Source organism: Macaca mulatta, chromosome 13 (genome assembly GCF_049350105.2).
Source record: "Macaca mulatta isolate MMU2019108-1 chromosome 13, T2T-MMU8v2.0, whole genome shotgun sequence".
Classification (NCBI taxonomy): domain Eukaryota; kingdom Metazoa; phylum Chordata; class Mammalia; order Primates; family Cercopithecidae; genus Macaca; species Macaca mulatta.
The window spans coordinates 95,027,976-95,045,955 of NC_133418.1; the positions used below are offsets into that span (position 1 = coordinate 95,027,976).

At 39.7% G+C, this 17,980-nt stretch overlaps 1 protein-coding gene across 1 annotated transcript in view; it reads left to right on the plus strand.

The window, feature by feature from the left end:
• The first annotated feature begins 305 nt into the window (after positions 1-305).
• ALK (ALK receptor tyrosine kinase) overlaps positions 306-17,980 on the plus strand; it is a 754,225-nt gene continuing 736,550 nt past the window's right edge. Inside the window, exon 1 of the mRNA XM_015112031.3 lies at positions 306-984. Coding sequence (XP_014967517.3) covers positions 318-984 — 667 coding nt within the window. The 5' untranslated portion in view covers positions 306-317. The remainder of the gene's footprint in view (positions 985-17,980) is intronic.

Here is a 17,980-nt window from a genome sequence, read left to right on the forward strand (position 1 = left end):
GGAGCGCAGCGAGCTACAGACGGGGGAGCGGCACTCGGCGTGGCGAGCGGGAGACTCAAGGTCCCAGTCAGTGAGCCCAGCGTGCTTGAGGGTCTCTGGACTCGCCCCTGAGATTACAGCTGTGTTTCCTTGAGACTCCTGCTCGCCTCCGTGCAGTTGGGGGAAAGCAAGAGACTTGCGCTCACGCACAGTCCTCTGGAGATCAGGTGGAAGGAGCCGCTGGGTACCGAGGACTGTTCAGAGCTTCTTCCCATCTAGGGGAGAGCGAAGGGCGAGGCTGGGCCTGGAGAGCAGTGTAAACGGCCTCCTTCGGCGGGATGGGAACCATCGGGCTCCTGTGGCTGCTGCCGCTGCTGCTTTCCACTGCAGCTTTGGGCTCTGGGACGGGGACCGGCCAGCGCACGGGATCCCCAGCTGCGGGGCCGCCGCTGCAGCCCCGGGAGCCGCTCAGCTACTCTCGCCTGCAGAGGAAGAGTCTGGCAGTGGACTTCGTAGTGCCCTCACTCTTCCGTGTCTACGCCCGGGACCTGCTGCTGCCGCCATCCCCCTCGGAGCTGAAGGCTGGCAGGCCCGAGGCGCGCGGCTCGCTCGCTCTGGACTGCGCCCCGCTGCTCAGGTTGCTGGGGCCGGCGCCCGGGGTCTCCTGGACAGCCGGCTCACCCACCCCGGCAGAGGCCCGGACGCTGTCCAGGGTGCTGAAGGGCGGCTCGGTGCGCAAGCTCCGGCGTGCCAAGCAGCTGGTGCTGGAGCTGGGCGAGGAGGCGATCTTGGAGGGTTGCGTCGGGCCCCCTGGGGAGGCGGCTGTGGGGCTGCTCCAGTTCAACCTCAGCGAGCTGTTCAGTTGGTGGATTCGCCAGGGCGAAGGGCGACTGAGGATCCGCCTGATGCCCGAGAAGAAGGCGTCGGAAGTGGGCAGAGAGGGAAGGCTGTCTGCGGCAATCCGCGCCTCCCAGCCCCGCCTTCTCTTCCAGATCTTCGGGACTGGTGAGCAGCTCCCTCCTAAGTGTGCTGGGATTTAGTGTTTTTAGTCACATTGACATACAACCATTAAATAATCCTGACTTCCACCCCACTTTCTAAAACCTCAGCTCTGCTTCTTCGCCCCCCTTCCTCCTGCAAACCTCCTTCCTGAGTCAGATGGTAGTTTCTTGTTTTCTCCCTGAAAGCAGTTGAGGGGTCTTCCTTCCTCTTTAGCAACCAAGTTGGGAGAAAAGTTTCATACTCTTGGCAGAGCGCCTTCTTCTCTGGACTTATACGTAGTCTGAGACAACATTGAGCGCCCCTCTTCCTGGGCCCCTGGGACTGTTGAAATGCCCCGATTACTTCTAGGTTCCAAGTTTAGTAGTAGATGTCAAAACTATTGCCCTTCTCTCCCCCTTGTTCCTGACCGGCACAGATTTGGGAAATATGGTACACCTTCTCAGAGAATATAGAATTTCTCCTCATATTATGGAATCTCACCCAACTGTCCCCATGCCAAACGTTGGCTTGAGCAGGTATTGCCAGGGATTGCCTCCTCTTTATTTATTTATTCTCCCCCTCCTACCCCCACCCAGTCTGCTGTGCACTCTCAGACTCATCCTTTCTCTTACATGTTGTTGGGAGAGCCCCAGAGAAACTAAGGAACAGAGGACAGGAGGGAGGTGTGGAGGAAGGAAGGAAAGTTGTCAATATTATCTTCCTTTGGGGAGTCACTAAGAAGCCAGGGAGAAACCATCGTTGGTTTTCCTGCTTTTTTTTTACCTTTTCCCACTCCTCCTTTCCCCTCTGATTCTTAGCTTGAACGTCAGCAGCAGCTCTTGATGATAGTCTCTGGCAGACTTGTTTCACTGCAGATCTCCCTGCTGGAGACTCCTAAAATGAGATTTTTCTGTTCCATTTACTCCCTCATTTCTTCCCATTTTCACTGAGTTGGGTGTGTGTGCAGGCACTTACTTCTCTTTCCAGAGTATCCTTTGACTGGAAAACCAGGTAGTTTTGAATGGATGTTCTAATTGTAAGACAACTGGGGAAGACTTGTGAATAAAATATACAATGCAAATGAATGAGAAAGGCACAGAAAAGAAATCAGGCTTTTAAAAAGCCAACACAGATTCCATCAAGCAAACCCAGCTTCTTTTCTATCATTCTCATCATCAGAAATAAATGAAGTTCTTATGCTCCACTGGCTACTAATGTCTAATATTAATTGGATGGAAAGCATTGAAAAGGGCCCATTGTAGAGCTACAAGTATCTTGCATGCTTATCCACACACACGTACACACCCACACATGAGTATTCTCATGCAGCAGGGATATTCAGAAGCTGAGTTTCCCTAGTCATTGCACAGAAAACATACTAGTATGTGACCCCCAAGAAAAACAGAGTGCAGATGCACATTTCAGCATTAGTGTTAGTGGCACTGGCACCTAAATTGAGCCCTTTTCATTTAGTGCTGGAATTTATATAGTCCATCCTAAGAGGCACTGATGAGTTTGATAGGGCCTTCAGTGAACTGAGATGGAAGACTGATACTGTTGTTCCACCCAAGATATTTTTATAAAGAACAGCTGGGCTTTAATGTCACTGTGTTTTGTGTGGTTTATACATGCAACATTCTGTTTTAGTGCCCAGTGTTTTAGTAATGGATATAAAAATGACTTCTCTGGAAATGCAGATTATCTTCTAGTTTCATGCCTATGAGCATCTCTGGAGCTTCCCCATCACCTTTTATCAAATGACCATAGAATCCAGCAGTCTATATCAGCTCTTGTCAGATATTGGTGACAGGCAAAACGGCTCATTTCTACAGCCCCACACCTGCCAACTGTAAACAGGTAGGTTGCATGAAGCTATCAGTGAGTGTCTCTGAAGAGTCACATACTTACTTCATTTAAAGAATATACTCCACTCAAGTCTTAAATAAGGTGCTGGAGCCGCTGAGTGGGGAGGTTTATGTAGAAAGGCCTGTGCTCCAAGGGCTTCTCTACTATTGACTGTAGGAAAGCATTGTGGTCTTCCCAAGTCCTCCCTTAGTGGCCCAGTACGTTTGGCAGCTGGATCAAGCCCTTATGCATCATTTGACACATCTAGCAATGCTGATTTCAGTAGGAGCCAGGATTCTGCCATTAAAAGGCAAGAAAATTTGGCCAAGCATTTTTCAGCAGGATTGGAATCAAATGATTATTGATAGGATTAAATAAGACACTAAGTGTAACTGGATGAGCTCCCCATGACCTCCAGAGAGACAGACAGCCTATTGAAAAGCACTTCAGGCCTTGTGGTGATCATACTTGGAACAGCCTGGTCTCTCCTGTCTCTGAGGACATATGCTGTTTGCAGTTAGGCAGCTGGCCATGCAGGACTAGCCTCTCTCACATTATCATTGCCTCCCTAGCCTCATTCAGGTACAGGCTCCACTGCAGACATCCCCATAGAGTAGATATACTTTGCCATACCTTGTTCTGTGTTTCGGACAACATATATCATTATGGTTCCATTCATTTTCCTTATGAAAATTCAAGGTTAAGTTCTGACACTGGGATTGATTTTGCTATTTATCATGTTTGGAGAAATGGGTTTATTCTTTTTATATAGGCTCTGATTTACAGAAAAAGCATTTAACTCTTCTATGATGTGAGCTCTTCAATTATACAGAGGGAAAGTAGGCATAGCTCAGCTTATTTCTTCCAGTGTCTGCCCAAGTGTCTTGTCTGGAGGTACACAATGATGCTGATGGGGCTATTTGTGGGGAGGGAAGAGCTGATTGTTCTTCCTTGTCTTGTAGTGAGGGGCCTGGAGCAGTCCATTTGGCTCAGACCAAAGATAGCTTCCTAAACCTGAGCAGGACCATGACTAAAATAGTAAAAATGAAAAAGTGCCAGTTAGGAGAAAGCAAAACCTTTGCATTGCTTGTGATTTGGGCTGTCTGAGAGGACAGAAAGATGTCTGAGAGGCCTTATAATGCATGAAATGCTAATGGTTTTTCTTTGTGGGTTGCTGTGACTTCTTAAATGGGATCAGCATTTCAAGTCTGAGACAGATCCCAAATTCACCCATTCATAGAGAAGAGGTGAAGAGGCAGTTTCTGGGACTGTATTAATGGTTCTGGCCTCTCCTAGGACAGCCCAAATCATAGAAAAGATGTCTGTCTGCAAGGCTGGCATGTTGCCCACAGCTCCAGTTTGTACCCTGGCTTACAGGTGTTTTGAGATCTGTTTCTGCCATCACCCAGGCAGAGGGCTAGGGGATGATGACTCATGGGATAGGAGGCCTATTTCCCTGTAAGCACTCCCTCCCACTCCAGGAAAGTGGATACATGACTTGGGATTTTACATGTACTACGGAGAGGCCTGAGCAATTTAGAGATGTATGCAATGCAATATACCTGATCTTTGACCTCCCATATCTGTCAATTCCTTCCCATTTCATTTCTGGAGTGGGCAGAGAAAGCAAAGGAGGATAGAGAGGAAATTGGAGCTCCCAGAAGGGATATCAGTTATTGGAGGTGAATTGGGAGAATTGGAACTAGTCCAGAGAAGAGCAGAGAGCTGATTTAACAGTTGAAGGGACTGATTTACGATGAAAGATGAAAAGAATTAAATATATATGGCTGGGCTAAATGGCGATGAAGGGAAAGCCATGGTAACAATCTACAAATCTCTGAAGAGAGAGTGGCAGTGAAGGAGAGGAGTTATTTAGCGTGGCCCATGGAAGTAATCGGATCATACTTGTAGAAGGAAACTTCGGGTTGGATATCAGGGAAACCTTGTTTTCTGACGTTGATATTCCTTCCTCTGACTATGGAATGGAATTCCAAGGGAGTGGGGAGTCAGGTGAGATGTGGGTCAGACAAGCCCCAGCATTCCTAATTAATCAGTTCTATATTTTCAAATATTGAGAAGTCACAACAGGACAGAGAGCTGGGATGCAGAATGGCGGAAGGAATCATGATCCAAACCCTTTTATGATCCAAACCCTGGAGGCTTTGGGCATTGGTGTTTTTAGAGGAAAATAAAAGAATTGCATGTACATCTTTGAAGTTGGTGAGAAGCACTTAAAAAATTGTTAATGACAAATATTTTGAAATTACTGAATTTATTCTTCCCTGCCCTCCAATTAAACATAGATTATTTCTCTGAGGTGTGATCTGTATATCCAGGGGTTTGGGAGGCACACTCACCAGAGAATTGTGTATCTAAGATACATCTATGGGTGAGTGTATGTGACAAAACATCACTGAGCAGGGCAGAAAGTGACCTGTGTCTTGAGAAGATGCCATCAGTTCTAGATTTGGTGGACTCCTACTGGCTACTTAAAAATCCCTTGAAATGTTGAGAATCTATATTGTCATTTGAAAGATGAAGTTCATTCACATCCAATTTAGCATTTCAAAAATTTTCAAAAGAGAAAGAAGGTCCATGAAGGGTTTTTGTGTAAGGCATGGGAGGAGAGTGTGATTATTAATAAAAATGGATGTCTAGGCTGGGCACAGTGGCTCATGCCTGTAATCCCAGCATTTTGGGAGGCTGAGGAGGGCAGATCACTTGAGGTCAGGAGTTTGAGATCAGCCTGACAAACATGGTGAAACCCTGTCTCTACTAAAAATACAAAAATTAGCCAGGCATGGTGGCATGCGCCTTAGTCCCAGCTACTCAGGAGAATTGCTGGAACCTGGGAGATGGAGGTTGCAGTGAGCCAAGATTGAGCCACCTCACTCCAGCCTGGGCAACAGAGTGAGAAAAGGATATCTATAAGGAAGTTGGTCTGCTGAAAGTCAGGAGGAACTGGGCTGCAGGTGGGAGGAGAAAAGAATGAGATTTGCTCAGCAGAAGTCTCAGTGCCCTGCCACTCAGGATCACTGCCTGACAACCTCACAACATGAACATTTTTCCAGTCTGACCTGTAAAGGAAATTTTGCCTTTCTTTATAATCGTTATTAGTGTCCTGTTATGGTTATATGGAACTTTACAATTTATAAAGCACTTTCACATTTGTTATTAGTTATTAATCCTATGGTAGGCAGGACAAGTGTTTGCTTTATTTTGTAAATGAAGTAACTGGAATCCAGACATTTAGTAATACTTTTTCCAGGTCTTATAGTACAAAGTGGTATACACCTGGAAACTTTCGTACTGACTAGAACCACAGTTCCCCTTTCCTTCAAATCAGAGTTCTTTCCCCTGAGGGAATCATCTCCAAGTGCAGATTACAAAGAGCAAGACATGTCAATAGGTGAAAAAATGTACGGTATCCTTGCTAGAAGGCCATGCAACAAATATTTGGTGGGCAATAGCCAGGGCTTGGAAAAATTTCTCAAAATCATTGAGGGCTAGTTTTATCATTAGAAAAATAGGGATAGTAATAGTTCTGAAATGTTCCTAAACGGGGTTAGTAATAGTTCAAGGTGTTGTCATGGGGATTAAATCAGATGATATGTGCACATCCTTAACCCAATGCCTGATGAAAAATAAAGTGCTTCATCAATATGAACCACTGTGGTTTTCTCATGTAATAGCAACAGCAGCACTCCAGAATCTGATCATGCAAGCTGTGCACTCTACAACTCTAGGGGTTCCATATACATTCTAGTCTGTCTGAATGGTGCCATCTGGAGTTGTAATCTCTATGTTTGCCCATGTGAGGCGACCTTGGCAGCAGCAGTTGTGATGCTGTGGTTCTCCATTCAGCGAGCTTCTTACTCCCAAGAGATGAAAGATGGGATGTATGGGAAATGAAGAGAGTTATGAGTAGTAGTTTCTACTATTTCACCGTGGAAGGTGACTTTCTCAGAAATATGCATGGAAAGGAGGATTGATGTGTGGTATTTACTTCCTCCCCATGAACTAATGTCCTCTCCTAAGGCTTTTGACTTTGGATTCAGTTCAAAGGGTCAACCAGCATATTCGCAATCCTGTTCTTTTTTTCTACAGAAAGAAACCAAGGCTTAACTTTATGAAAGTATGAAAGTTAAGATGGAGGAAGAACAAGATAGAGATGTTAGGATCTTTCTTAACTGAGAGTGCTCTGTCCAGGTCTAGAGACACTGGACTACTGGCCTCTGGTAACTCCTTTATTGTAATTAGCTGAAGATGTGTTCTTTCTATATTTTCAGCATCACCATTCATTGCCAAGTGGAGAATATGGAGAGAAATGTAAATTACCAACTGGTTAATGGACCTGAGCACATTAAGAGCAGTTAAACTTTGAGATGCCATGGAGATATATAACCCAGGGACTTGAGTGGGAGGCTGCCTCAGGAAGATCCCTCAATCTAAAACAAGAGGCTAAGAATCCACAGAGCATTTTGTACATGGTGATTTTTATGAACCATAGCTGAGCCATTGCCTCCGAAAGATGCACGTGAACATCATCTCTTCTTGGGAGTAGATAAAAAATAGGGCGCGTGGGTGAGGATGGTTGTAGGTCCAGGATCACATGGAGAGAGCTAAGAATAAAGCTATCAAGGACTCCTTCTTCTTTACAGCCATTGTGTTGCTCTGTGGTCTAGGGTGTGGCCAATGTTTCTTAAACTTGTGATGACCAGGGCTGTTTCACGGAGGTCAAGATGTGAGCAGGGAGTGTTGGCCTGGTGGTGAGGTAGTGGAGGAGGTTGGAGGCATTCTTCAGTATGCTTTTTGATTAACTGTATTTTTCAGAATAGCTTATTTTTCTTCAGTAAATTTTGTGATGAATTTTTCAGCTGGCTGTTCTGAGCTTGGGTCCTTTCCCGAGGAAATTCTATTAGATTTGCTTTGTGTTGTGGTGTACATATTCCAGAAAGTGGGCAGAGAAGAACTCCCTTGGGGGAAGATACACCCAATCACTTGGTTATTTAAGTTTTTTTTTTTCTTGCACCTTACCTTTCTGGCTAAGTAACAACAGGTGCATGGAGTGGTAGGCAGTCAGAATTCCTTAGAGTAAGAATAAAGCTAAAGGAAGGTATGAAACAGGTATGAGGTTAGAGGACAAGGGAAATCTAGGCAGGCTTAAAGAAATCAGGAAACTAGCCAAAGGAAATGAGGATAGATTGAACCATTGATTATATTTTTCTTTGACCCCTACTTATCTTTTATTTAGTTTTCACTGGAATATGAGTTCATGAGGGTGAATATGGAAAGGACTCCTTTAAGCCCGGATAATTAAAGTAAGTGTTCTGTGGCGAGAAGAACACTAGATTAGGTGCTCAAAGACCTGAATTCTATGATGTTCTTTAATTTTTGTTAGCTTTGCAATCTTCTACAACTCTCTTAAACTTGCTAAGCCCATAGATTTTTGTTCCTTGCTTTTGGAAAGCAAATAATAGAGATTTTGTCTCAATTATCTCATGGAGTCATTATGAGCATTGTATAAGATCACCTATGTGGAAAGTTCCAGTTTGGACTATTCTAAGGCAGTAGAAAAAAGTGAATGCACAAGATAATAAAATGTGCTGAGATCCTGCTTTACCCATTCATGATTTCAGCTAACTCTTGGCATTAGGAGCAGTGGTGTAGAGTCCTAGATTTTGAGCCAGGCCCTGGGGTTCAAGTAATAGCCCAGTATGCTTGAAAAGGTATCCCTCCCCAGGGATAACACCTTCTCAAAATGACATCATTGCATTGAAAGCATTTTCCCCAATTTCAGACTTTTCTGGCAAAGAGTCTAAAAATGGGACAGAGGAACCTTTATTTTAACAACAGAAAATGATTTTTTTTTTAATTTAAGGGATGACAAGTATAAAAAAGTGTATTGAGAGTATTAATCTTGTATAACTTAATGATAATTTGCATGTGTAACATCTGTATAATCACCACCCAGATAAAGATACAGAGTGTTTCCAGCACCCCAGAAAGTTCTCTCCAGTCCTTTTCCAGTCTGTATCCACATTCCACTCAAGGTGACCATCCTTCTGATTTGTATGTAAGCAGTTAGTTTTGACTATTCTTGAACTTCATGTAGATGGAATCATACCAAACGTACTCTTGTGTTTGTCTTTTCCTACAGAACATGATTTCTGTGAGATTCATCAATGTTGTGTATAACAGGATTCTTTTTTATCATTATGTTGTATCCCTTTGTACGAAAATAACATCATATATTTATCCATTGTCTTATTTTTCTACCAAGGAGTTCAATTTGTGGGAAATTAAAAGTAAAACCATCTATTCCAAATAATGAACAGAATAAGACACAGATCTGGGGTTAAAGTCCTACTCTCTTATTTACTGACCCAAGGCTATTTATTTTCTTCTCTCCGAACTTCCCTTAATTGTAAAGTTTGAAAAATAACACCCAACTTCCAGAGATATTTTGAGAATTAAATGGGATAAGGCATATCGGAGATCCCAACCCATGGTTAGTGTTCAACAAGTGTTAGTTTCTTTCCTGAACTCTTGATTATATTTTTGCCCTCGTTGGACAGAATCCATGCTTCAGAAACTCTTCCTGAAGCAAGGAAGGTAAGTCTTTTGCAAGTAAAGGCGTTAACCCACAGAGGTAAAAGGAACAACCAAGGGCTATGTAAGTTACATGTAAGACTTTTTAATAAATAATTTTGTTTATAAATAAAATAATTTTAAATAAAAATAAAGATTTTTATGTTCAGTAGTTAACAAAGAAAATAAGCTATTCAATAAATAAATAATTTTGAAAACTTTTTGGCCTTTTAGTCAGGACTGTTAAGAGAGAAAAATTATAGAAGGAGTAGAAAAAGAAACACAACTATATTTGCATAATGAGAAAAAATGATGAAGAACAATGAAGCTGTAAGTGAAGAAACTGAGAGAAGAATGTGTAAGAGGCAACCCAGAAAGAGAGAAGGCGGGAATTATCTCCCAGACACTGAGATGCATAGACATAGAATAAAAGACCAAACAATGACACAAAGAGTGAGGTGGGGGTGGGGGAAGGAGAAGGGAGTGAACACATGACTATTTGGGGCTTGGATGGATGCTGACCTGGTGTCAAAATCTATACTCTAAATCTAGGCTAAAATTATATGCTATTGTTTTTAACTTTATTGAATTCTGATTCACATAGAATAAAATGTGCCCATTTCAAGTGTATAGTTTGATTTGTTTGATAAATGCACACTCCTGGGCAACCACCATGCTAATTAGGATATAGAACATTTCTATCAACCCCAAAAGGTCCTTCTCGACCTTTCGCAAGAACATCCTACACTCCCTGCTCCAGGCAACTTCTGATTAGATTTTGATCACAATAGATGAGTTTTGTCTGTTCTGGACTTTCACAGAAATGAAATCATATAATGTGTTTTCTTTTGTGTCCAGCTTCTTTCACTTAGAATAATGCTTTTAAGATTTATCTGTTTTATTGAATGTGTTAGTGGTCTGTTTTATTTTTTGTTGTTGTTGCTGCTGAATAGTATTCCATTGCATGAACATATGACAATTTGTTTATCCAGTCATCAGTTAATGGACATCTCAAAACTGTTACAGACATGTTGTGTACAAGTCCAGAAGTTGACTGGAGCGGGAATTATAGGGGATTTACTTCCAGTTGTAACAGAACAACTTCCATTAATTCAGCAACTTAGAAGGAAATAATATTTCCTTCTAAGTTGGAAATAATATTTCCTTTTTTTTGTTGTTTGTGGGGTCAGTAGTTATGTCCCCTTTTTCATACTTCATACTTGTGATTTGTTACACCATTGTTTCTCTCTTTGTTGTCATTCTGGCTAGAGGTTTGGCAATTGTATTTTTTTTTTTCAAAGAAACAGCTTTTGGTGATACTGATTTCTGCTATTTTTAAAATTTTAATTTCATTGATTTCTGCTCTTATTTTATTAGCTTTCCTTAATTTTGCTTGCCTTGGGTTTAATTTTTTTAAATCTTGTTTCTAGGTTTCTTAAGGTGAAAACTTAGGTCATTCATTTGAGATCCTTCTTTTCTAATATAAAGTTGTAATGCTATAAATTCCCTCTAACAATAGTTTTATTTATATCCCACACTTTCATTCAATTTAAAATATTTTATAATTTTCCTTTTGGCTTCCTCTTTTACCCTTGAGTTATTTCTAAGTGTATTGTTTTATTTCCAAACATTTTTTCTAGATATCTTTCATTTATTGATTTCTAGTTTAATTCTAATATGGTCTGAAAACATGCTTGATTTTATTTCAGTTATTTAAAATTTATTAGGGTTTGCTTTACGGCCCAGAGTATACTCTGTCTTGATGAGTGTTCCATGTGCTCTTGAAAAGAACATGTGTTCTGCGATTGTTGGGTGGAGTGTTCAATCAGTGTCAATTAGGTGAATTTGCTTAGTAGTGTTATTCAGGTCTTTTGTATCCTGACTGATTTCCTGTCTGTTATATGGATTACAAATAGAGGAGTGCTAAAGTCTCCAAGTTTTTCTTTTGCCTACTTCTTTCAATTCTATTAGTTTTTGCTTGATGTATTTTGAAAATCTATTATTATATGCATACACATTTAGGATTGTTATATCTTATTGCTGATTTGACTATCATTATGTAAAAATCACTTTTCACTTTTTATCCCTGGTAACATTCATATTTTGAAGTTTAATTTTATTATCTTAATATAGTCAACCCAGCTTTCTTTTAATTAGTGCTTATATGGTATATCTGCTCCAGCCTTTTAATCTATGTATTTATATTAAAAATGGGTTTCTTTTAGAAAGTATATAGTTGGATTTTGTGTTTTAAAAAGACAATCTCTGCCTTTCACTTGGTGTGTTAGGCCACTTGTATGTAATGTTATAATTCATATGGTTAGAATTCAGTCTGTCATTTTATTATTTGTTTTTTATGTTTGTCCCCCTGCTTTTCTGTTGTACTTTTATAACTTTCTTGGCATGTTTTGGGTTATCAGAATTTTGGGGGCTGGATTTCAGTGTTAATTCATCTATTGGTTTTTTGGCAAGAACTCTTTGTACTATTATTTTAGATTTTAGTGGTTGCTCTAGGTTTTATACATACATAGAGAGAGTCTTTTACATCCTACTTAGAATTGATATTTTACCACTTTGATTAAAATACAGAAGCCTTACAATTATATAGGTTCCTTTATCCTCCTCCCCACTTTTTGTTACAGGTGTCATTTGTGTTCTTTCTACATAATTAAATCCCTGCTAGATTTTATATATATGTGCACCAGTCACGCATGTTTTAAATAACTTTTAAAAAGAAAAATAGTCCTTTATAGCAGTCCAGATATATACCATTTCTTTTGCTCTTCCCTTTTCCTCAAGTTTCAATATTTTCTATTTTATCATTTCCCTTCAGTCTAAAGAGCTCTTTTTTGCATTTCCGTTAGAACAAGGTTATTGACAATAAGTTCTCTTAGTTCCTGAAGGATAGTTTTACTAGGCTCAGAATTATGCATTGACAGTTCCTTTCTTTCCACACTTTAACTATTTCATTCCTGTGTCCTTCAGAGTTTCTGATGAGCAATCTGCCATTAAATTGTTGTTCCTGTATGTAATTGCTTTCAATACTTTTTTCTTGGCTTTTGATTTTCAGAATTTGATTATGATGGGTCTCTGCATGATTTTATTTGACTTTATCCTGTTTGTAATTTTTTGAGACTCTTGAGTCTATACATTTATGTCTTTCATCAAATCTGGAGATTTTTCAATCATTATTTTCTCCTTTTTATTCTGCACCAATATATTCCTCCCCTCTTTTGAGACTCTTGATTACACGCCTATTAAATCTCCCATGCTCTTGAGACTCTGCTAATTTCTTTTTTCGAAATTTTTCTCTTCTGCAGATTGAACAATTTCTATTGACCTATCCTCAAGTTTATTGACTCTTTCCTCTGTTATCTCCATTCTGATATAATTATTTACTTTAGATATTGTAGTTTCCAGTATAAACGTTTCATGTTTGACAGCGACTTCTATTTCTTTGATGAGAACTACCTTTTCATTCATTTTCCAGAGTGTTTACTTTTACCTTCTGGGACATAGTCATAACAGCTTCTTTAACGTCTTTGATAATTCCAACATCTGGATGATCTTGTTATTGGCATATGTTATCTTTCCTCTTAAGAATTAGTCATCTTTTTTCTTTTGTGTTGAGTAATTTGAGATTGTATCCTGCAAATTTTGAACATTATGTTGTTTGATCTGAGTTGGGTGTGGTTTGAACCTTTGCTTTGTTCTCAAAGCCTTTGTTGTTCTGCTTTGAGTCTGTCCACACCTCTGCCACTCAGGTGAGCTGAGGCCCTTGGCCAGTTCCTTCAGCAAGTTAGCATATTTCTTTCTCCAGTTCTCTTCTCTTTAGGATTCTCCTTAAACTTAGAGTTTTACCTACCTGTGTTATTGCTGCACAGATTCTGCACTTAGGGTTGCCCTTGAGAGATGACAGCAGAGAGAGGATAAAGCAGATGAAAGTAGAGAGATGATAAAGAGAAACAAAACAGGGATTCCCTCCATACTCTTGGGCCTGAAGGGACCCCTTTCCCGGTCCTTTAGTCTGAAAGCTGTGGTTTCTACCAGGGCTGCTGGGTTTTTTTTATATATATATGCGTGCAATGGAATATTATTCAACCATAAAAAGAAGAATGCTGATAATGACATCATATTGTATGATTCCATTTATAGGAAATGTACAGAACAAGCAAATCCATCAAAACACAAAAGAGATAAGTGCTTGCCAGTTGTTGGGTATTGGAGGAATAGGAGTGGCTGCTAATTGGTATGGTGTTTATAATGTGATGAAATGTTTTGGAAAGAGACATTGGAGATGATTGCCCAACCTCGTGAATATATTAACATCGACGGAATTGTACCCTTTAAAATGGTAGACTTCATGGTATGTGAATTATATCTTAATTTGAAAAAATTATTTTAAGGTACAAGTAAGGTATATTTCAGGAATCCCTTTATGTCTTAAAATGAGTTTATTTTGACACTACACTTTGTTGATAGTTTGACTGAGTAAATAATTCTAAGCTCAAGAGGAATTTTTTTTTAATCTTGAAGATCTTTACTATATTCTAGCTTTCATTATGGCTGATGAGATGTCTGATTTTTTCCCCTTTATTTTTTATTATTTTTTAATTATACTTTATGTTCTAGGGTACATGTGCACAACTTGCAGGTTTGTTACATATGTATACATGTGCCATGTCGGTGTGCTGCACCCATTAACTTGTCATTTACACTAGGTATATCGTCTAATGCTGTCCCTTGCCCCTCCCCGCACCCCACAACAGGCCCCAGTGTGTGATGTTCCCCTTCCTGTGTCCAAGCGTTCTCATTGTTCAATTCCCACCTATGAGTGAGAACATGCGGTGTTTGGTTTTCTGTTCTTGTGATAGTTTGCTGAGAATGATGATTTCTAGCTGCATCCATGTCCCTACAAAGGACACGAACTCATCCTTTTTTATGGCTGCATAGTATTCCATGGTGTATATGTGCCACATTTTCTTAATCCAGTCTGTCACTGATGGACATTTGGGTTGGTTCCAAGTCTTTGCTATTGTGAATAGTGCCGCTATAAACATACATGTGCATATGTCTTTATAGAAGCATGATTTATAATCTTTTGGGTATATACCCAGTAATGGGATGGCTGGGTCAAATGGCATTTCTAGTTCTAGATCCTTGAGTAATAGCTACACTGTTTTCCACAATGGTTGAACTAGTTTACAGTCCCACCAACAGTGTAAAAGTGTTCCTATTTCTCCACATCCTCTCCAGCACCTGTTGTTTCCTGACTTTTTAACGATGGCCATTCTAACTGGTGTGAGATGGTATCTCACTGTGGTTTTGATTTGCATTTCTCTGATGTCCAGTGATGATGAGCATTTTTTCATGTGTCTGTTGGCTGCATAAATGTCCTCTTCTGAGAAGCATCTGTTCATATCCTTTGCCCACTTTTTGATGGGGTTGTTTGTTTTTTTCTTGTACATTTGTTTGAGTTCTTTGTAGGTTCTGGATATTAGCCCTTTGTCAGATGAGTAGATTGCAAAAATTTTCTCCCATTCTGTAGGTTGCCTGTTCACTCTGATGGTAGTTTCTTTTGCTGTGCAGAAGCTCTTTAGTTTAATTAGATCCCATTTGTCAATTTTGGCTTTTGTTGCCATTGCTTTTGGTGTTTTAGACATGAAGTCCTTGCCCATGCCTATGTCCTGAATGGTATTCCCTAGGTTTTCTTCTAGGGTTTTTATGGTTTTAGGTCTAACATTTAAGTCTTTAATCCATTAGGTGTAAGGAAGGGATCCAGTTTCAGCTTTCTACATAGCTGATTTTCCCAGCACCATTTATTAAATAGTGAATCCTTTCCCCATTTCTTGTTTTTGTCAGGTTTGTCAAAGAGCAGATGGTTGTAGATGTGTAGTATTATTTCTGAGGCCTCTGTTCTGTTCCATTGATCTATATCTCTGTTTTGGTACCAGTACCATGCTGTTTTGGTTACTGTAGCCTTGTAGTATAGTTTGAAGTCAGGTAGCATGATGCCTCTAGCTTTGTTCTTTTGGCTTAGGATTGTCTTGGCGATGCAGGCTCTTTTTTGGTTCCATATGAACTTTAAAGTAGTTTTTTCCAATTCTGTGAAGAAAGTCATTGGTAGCTTGATGGGGATGGCATTGAATCTATAAATTACCTTGAGCAGTATGGCCATTTTCATGATATTGATTCTTCCTATCCATGAGCATGGAATGTTCTTCTACTTGATTGTGTCCTCTTTTATTTCATTGAGCAGTGGTTTGTAGTTCTCCTTGAAGAGGTCCTTCACATCCCTGGTAAGTTGGATTCCTAGGTATTTTATTCTCTTTGAAGCAATTGTGAATGGTAATTCACTCATGATTTGGCTGTCTGTTTGTCTGTTATTGGTGTATAAGAATGCTTGTGATTTTTGCATATTGATTTTGTATCCTGAGACTTTGCTGAAGTTGTTTATCAGCTTAAGGAGACTTTGGGCTGAGACAGTGGGTTTTTCTAAATATACAGTCATGTCATCTGCAAACAGGGACAATTTGACTTCCTCTTTTCCTAATCGAATACGCTTTATTTCTTTCTTTTGCCTGATTGCCCTGGCCAGCACTTCCAACACTATGTTGAATACGAGTAGTGAGAGAGGGCATCCCTATCTTGTGCCAGTTTTCAAGGGGAACGCTTCCAGTTTTTGCCCATTCAGTATGATATTGGCTGTGGGTTTGTCATAAATAGCTCTTATTGTTTTCAGATACGTTCCATCAATGCCGAATTTATTGAGAGTTTTTAGCATGAAGGGCTGTTGAATTTTGTTAAAGGCCTTTTCTGCATCTATTGAGATAATCATGTGGTTTTTGTCTTTGCTTTTGTTTATATGCTGGATTACATTTATTGATTTGCATATATTGAACCCTGCCTTGCATCCCAGGGATGAAGCCCACTTGATCATGGTGGATAAGCTTTTTGATGTGCTGCTGGATTTGGTTTGCCAGTATTTTATTGAGGATTTTTACATCGATGTTCATCAGGGATATTGGTCTAAAATTCTCTTTTTTGTTGTGTCTCTGCCAGGCTTTGGTATCAGGATGATGTTGGCCTCATAAAATGAGTTAGGAAGGATTCCCTCTTTTTCTAATGATTGGAATAATTTCAGAAGGAATGGTACCAGCTCCTCCTTGTACCTCTTCTACCAGGGTTTCTATTTGAGGGTTTCTGTCCACAGTCATGCTGGCTCTATTGAAGGGTCACCATCATGAGATAAGAAGGAAAAAACAAGTAAGTGTAAATTTTCCTTTGTACTCACTGAATCATAAGCTCCTTTCTTTGTCCTTTCGGTGAGAAAGAAAAGATTGCTTTGGGCCCCTTAGCTGTCCATGGCACCACCACCACAGATTTTCTGGGTGCCTGCATTCGGTTCATAGACAAAAGAGGTAAAAACAGAAGACTTGCCTTCATATGAATTGATTTTTTTCAGGTTTTGACTCTCTTCCTCAGTGTTCCTGATTTCACTTTTCAGAGTCCCTATTAGTCATTTTTTTTGTTTGTTTTGTTTTTTTCTTGTTATTGTTGTTGTTGTTTTGTCCAGAGTATTTTGGTTGTAAAGAACAGAATGAATAAGACTTAGTGGACTTATTTCATCTTGGCTGCACTGGGAGTTTCTCATTTCTATGTTGAATCAGTTTCCATCTATAATTTTTTTCCTTTAGCCTTTAATATTTAATGTTGTTCTATTTGGTATTTAAATTATCTCAGCATTTGTTTGCTGAAAGTGACTTTATTCTGCTTTCATTTCAGAGAAAGATTTTCACTGGATATACTTTCAGGTGGATAGCGCTTTAATGCTGTTGCTCCATTGTTACATGGTTTGCATTATTTCCAGTGAGTCAGAGAATTTCCTGAGTCAGAGATGCTCTTTACCTGTTTCCTGTTATGTCTTTCTCACCTTCTGCCTTCCTTAGGATTTTCTTTTTATCACAGGATTTTAGAAGTTTGATTAATGATGTGCGCTTATGTAATTTGCTTTGTGTTTTTCCTCCTTGCAATTTGTTGGTAGACTCTTGGTTTTCTTTATATTTTTCAGCACATTTGGAAATTTTTTAAAAAATTGTTTTCTCTTCCTCCTTTCTAGGAATTCAGTTACAATTGTGCTACACTTTTAAGGCTCCCATATTTTATTAAGGGTCTGTTCATTTTTTTTTCTCAGCCCCTTTTCTCTCTGTATTTCAGTCTGCATAGTTTTTATTGCTTATTTTGAAGTTCACCCTCTTTTCTTCTATAGTGTCCAGTGTGCTAATAAACCAGCCCATGTAATAAATTTTCACTTTAGATACTGCATTGATTTTCAACTCTAGAATTTCTGCTTCCATTTTATTTCTATCTTCATTATGTTTATGTTTTTCTCTAAGTCCTTGAACATATATAACAGCTATTTTCAAGTTCCTTTCTACTAATTATAGTATTTCTATCATTTCTATGTCTATTTATATTGATCAGTTTTTCTCTTGGATATAGGTCACATTTTCCTGCTTCTTTGCATACCTTGGTTTTTTTTGGCAGGGGGGGTGTTGTGCATTATGAACATTCCATTGTTGAG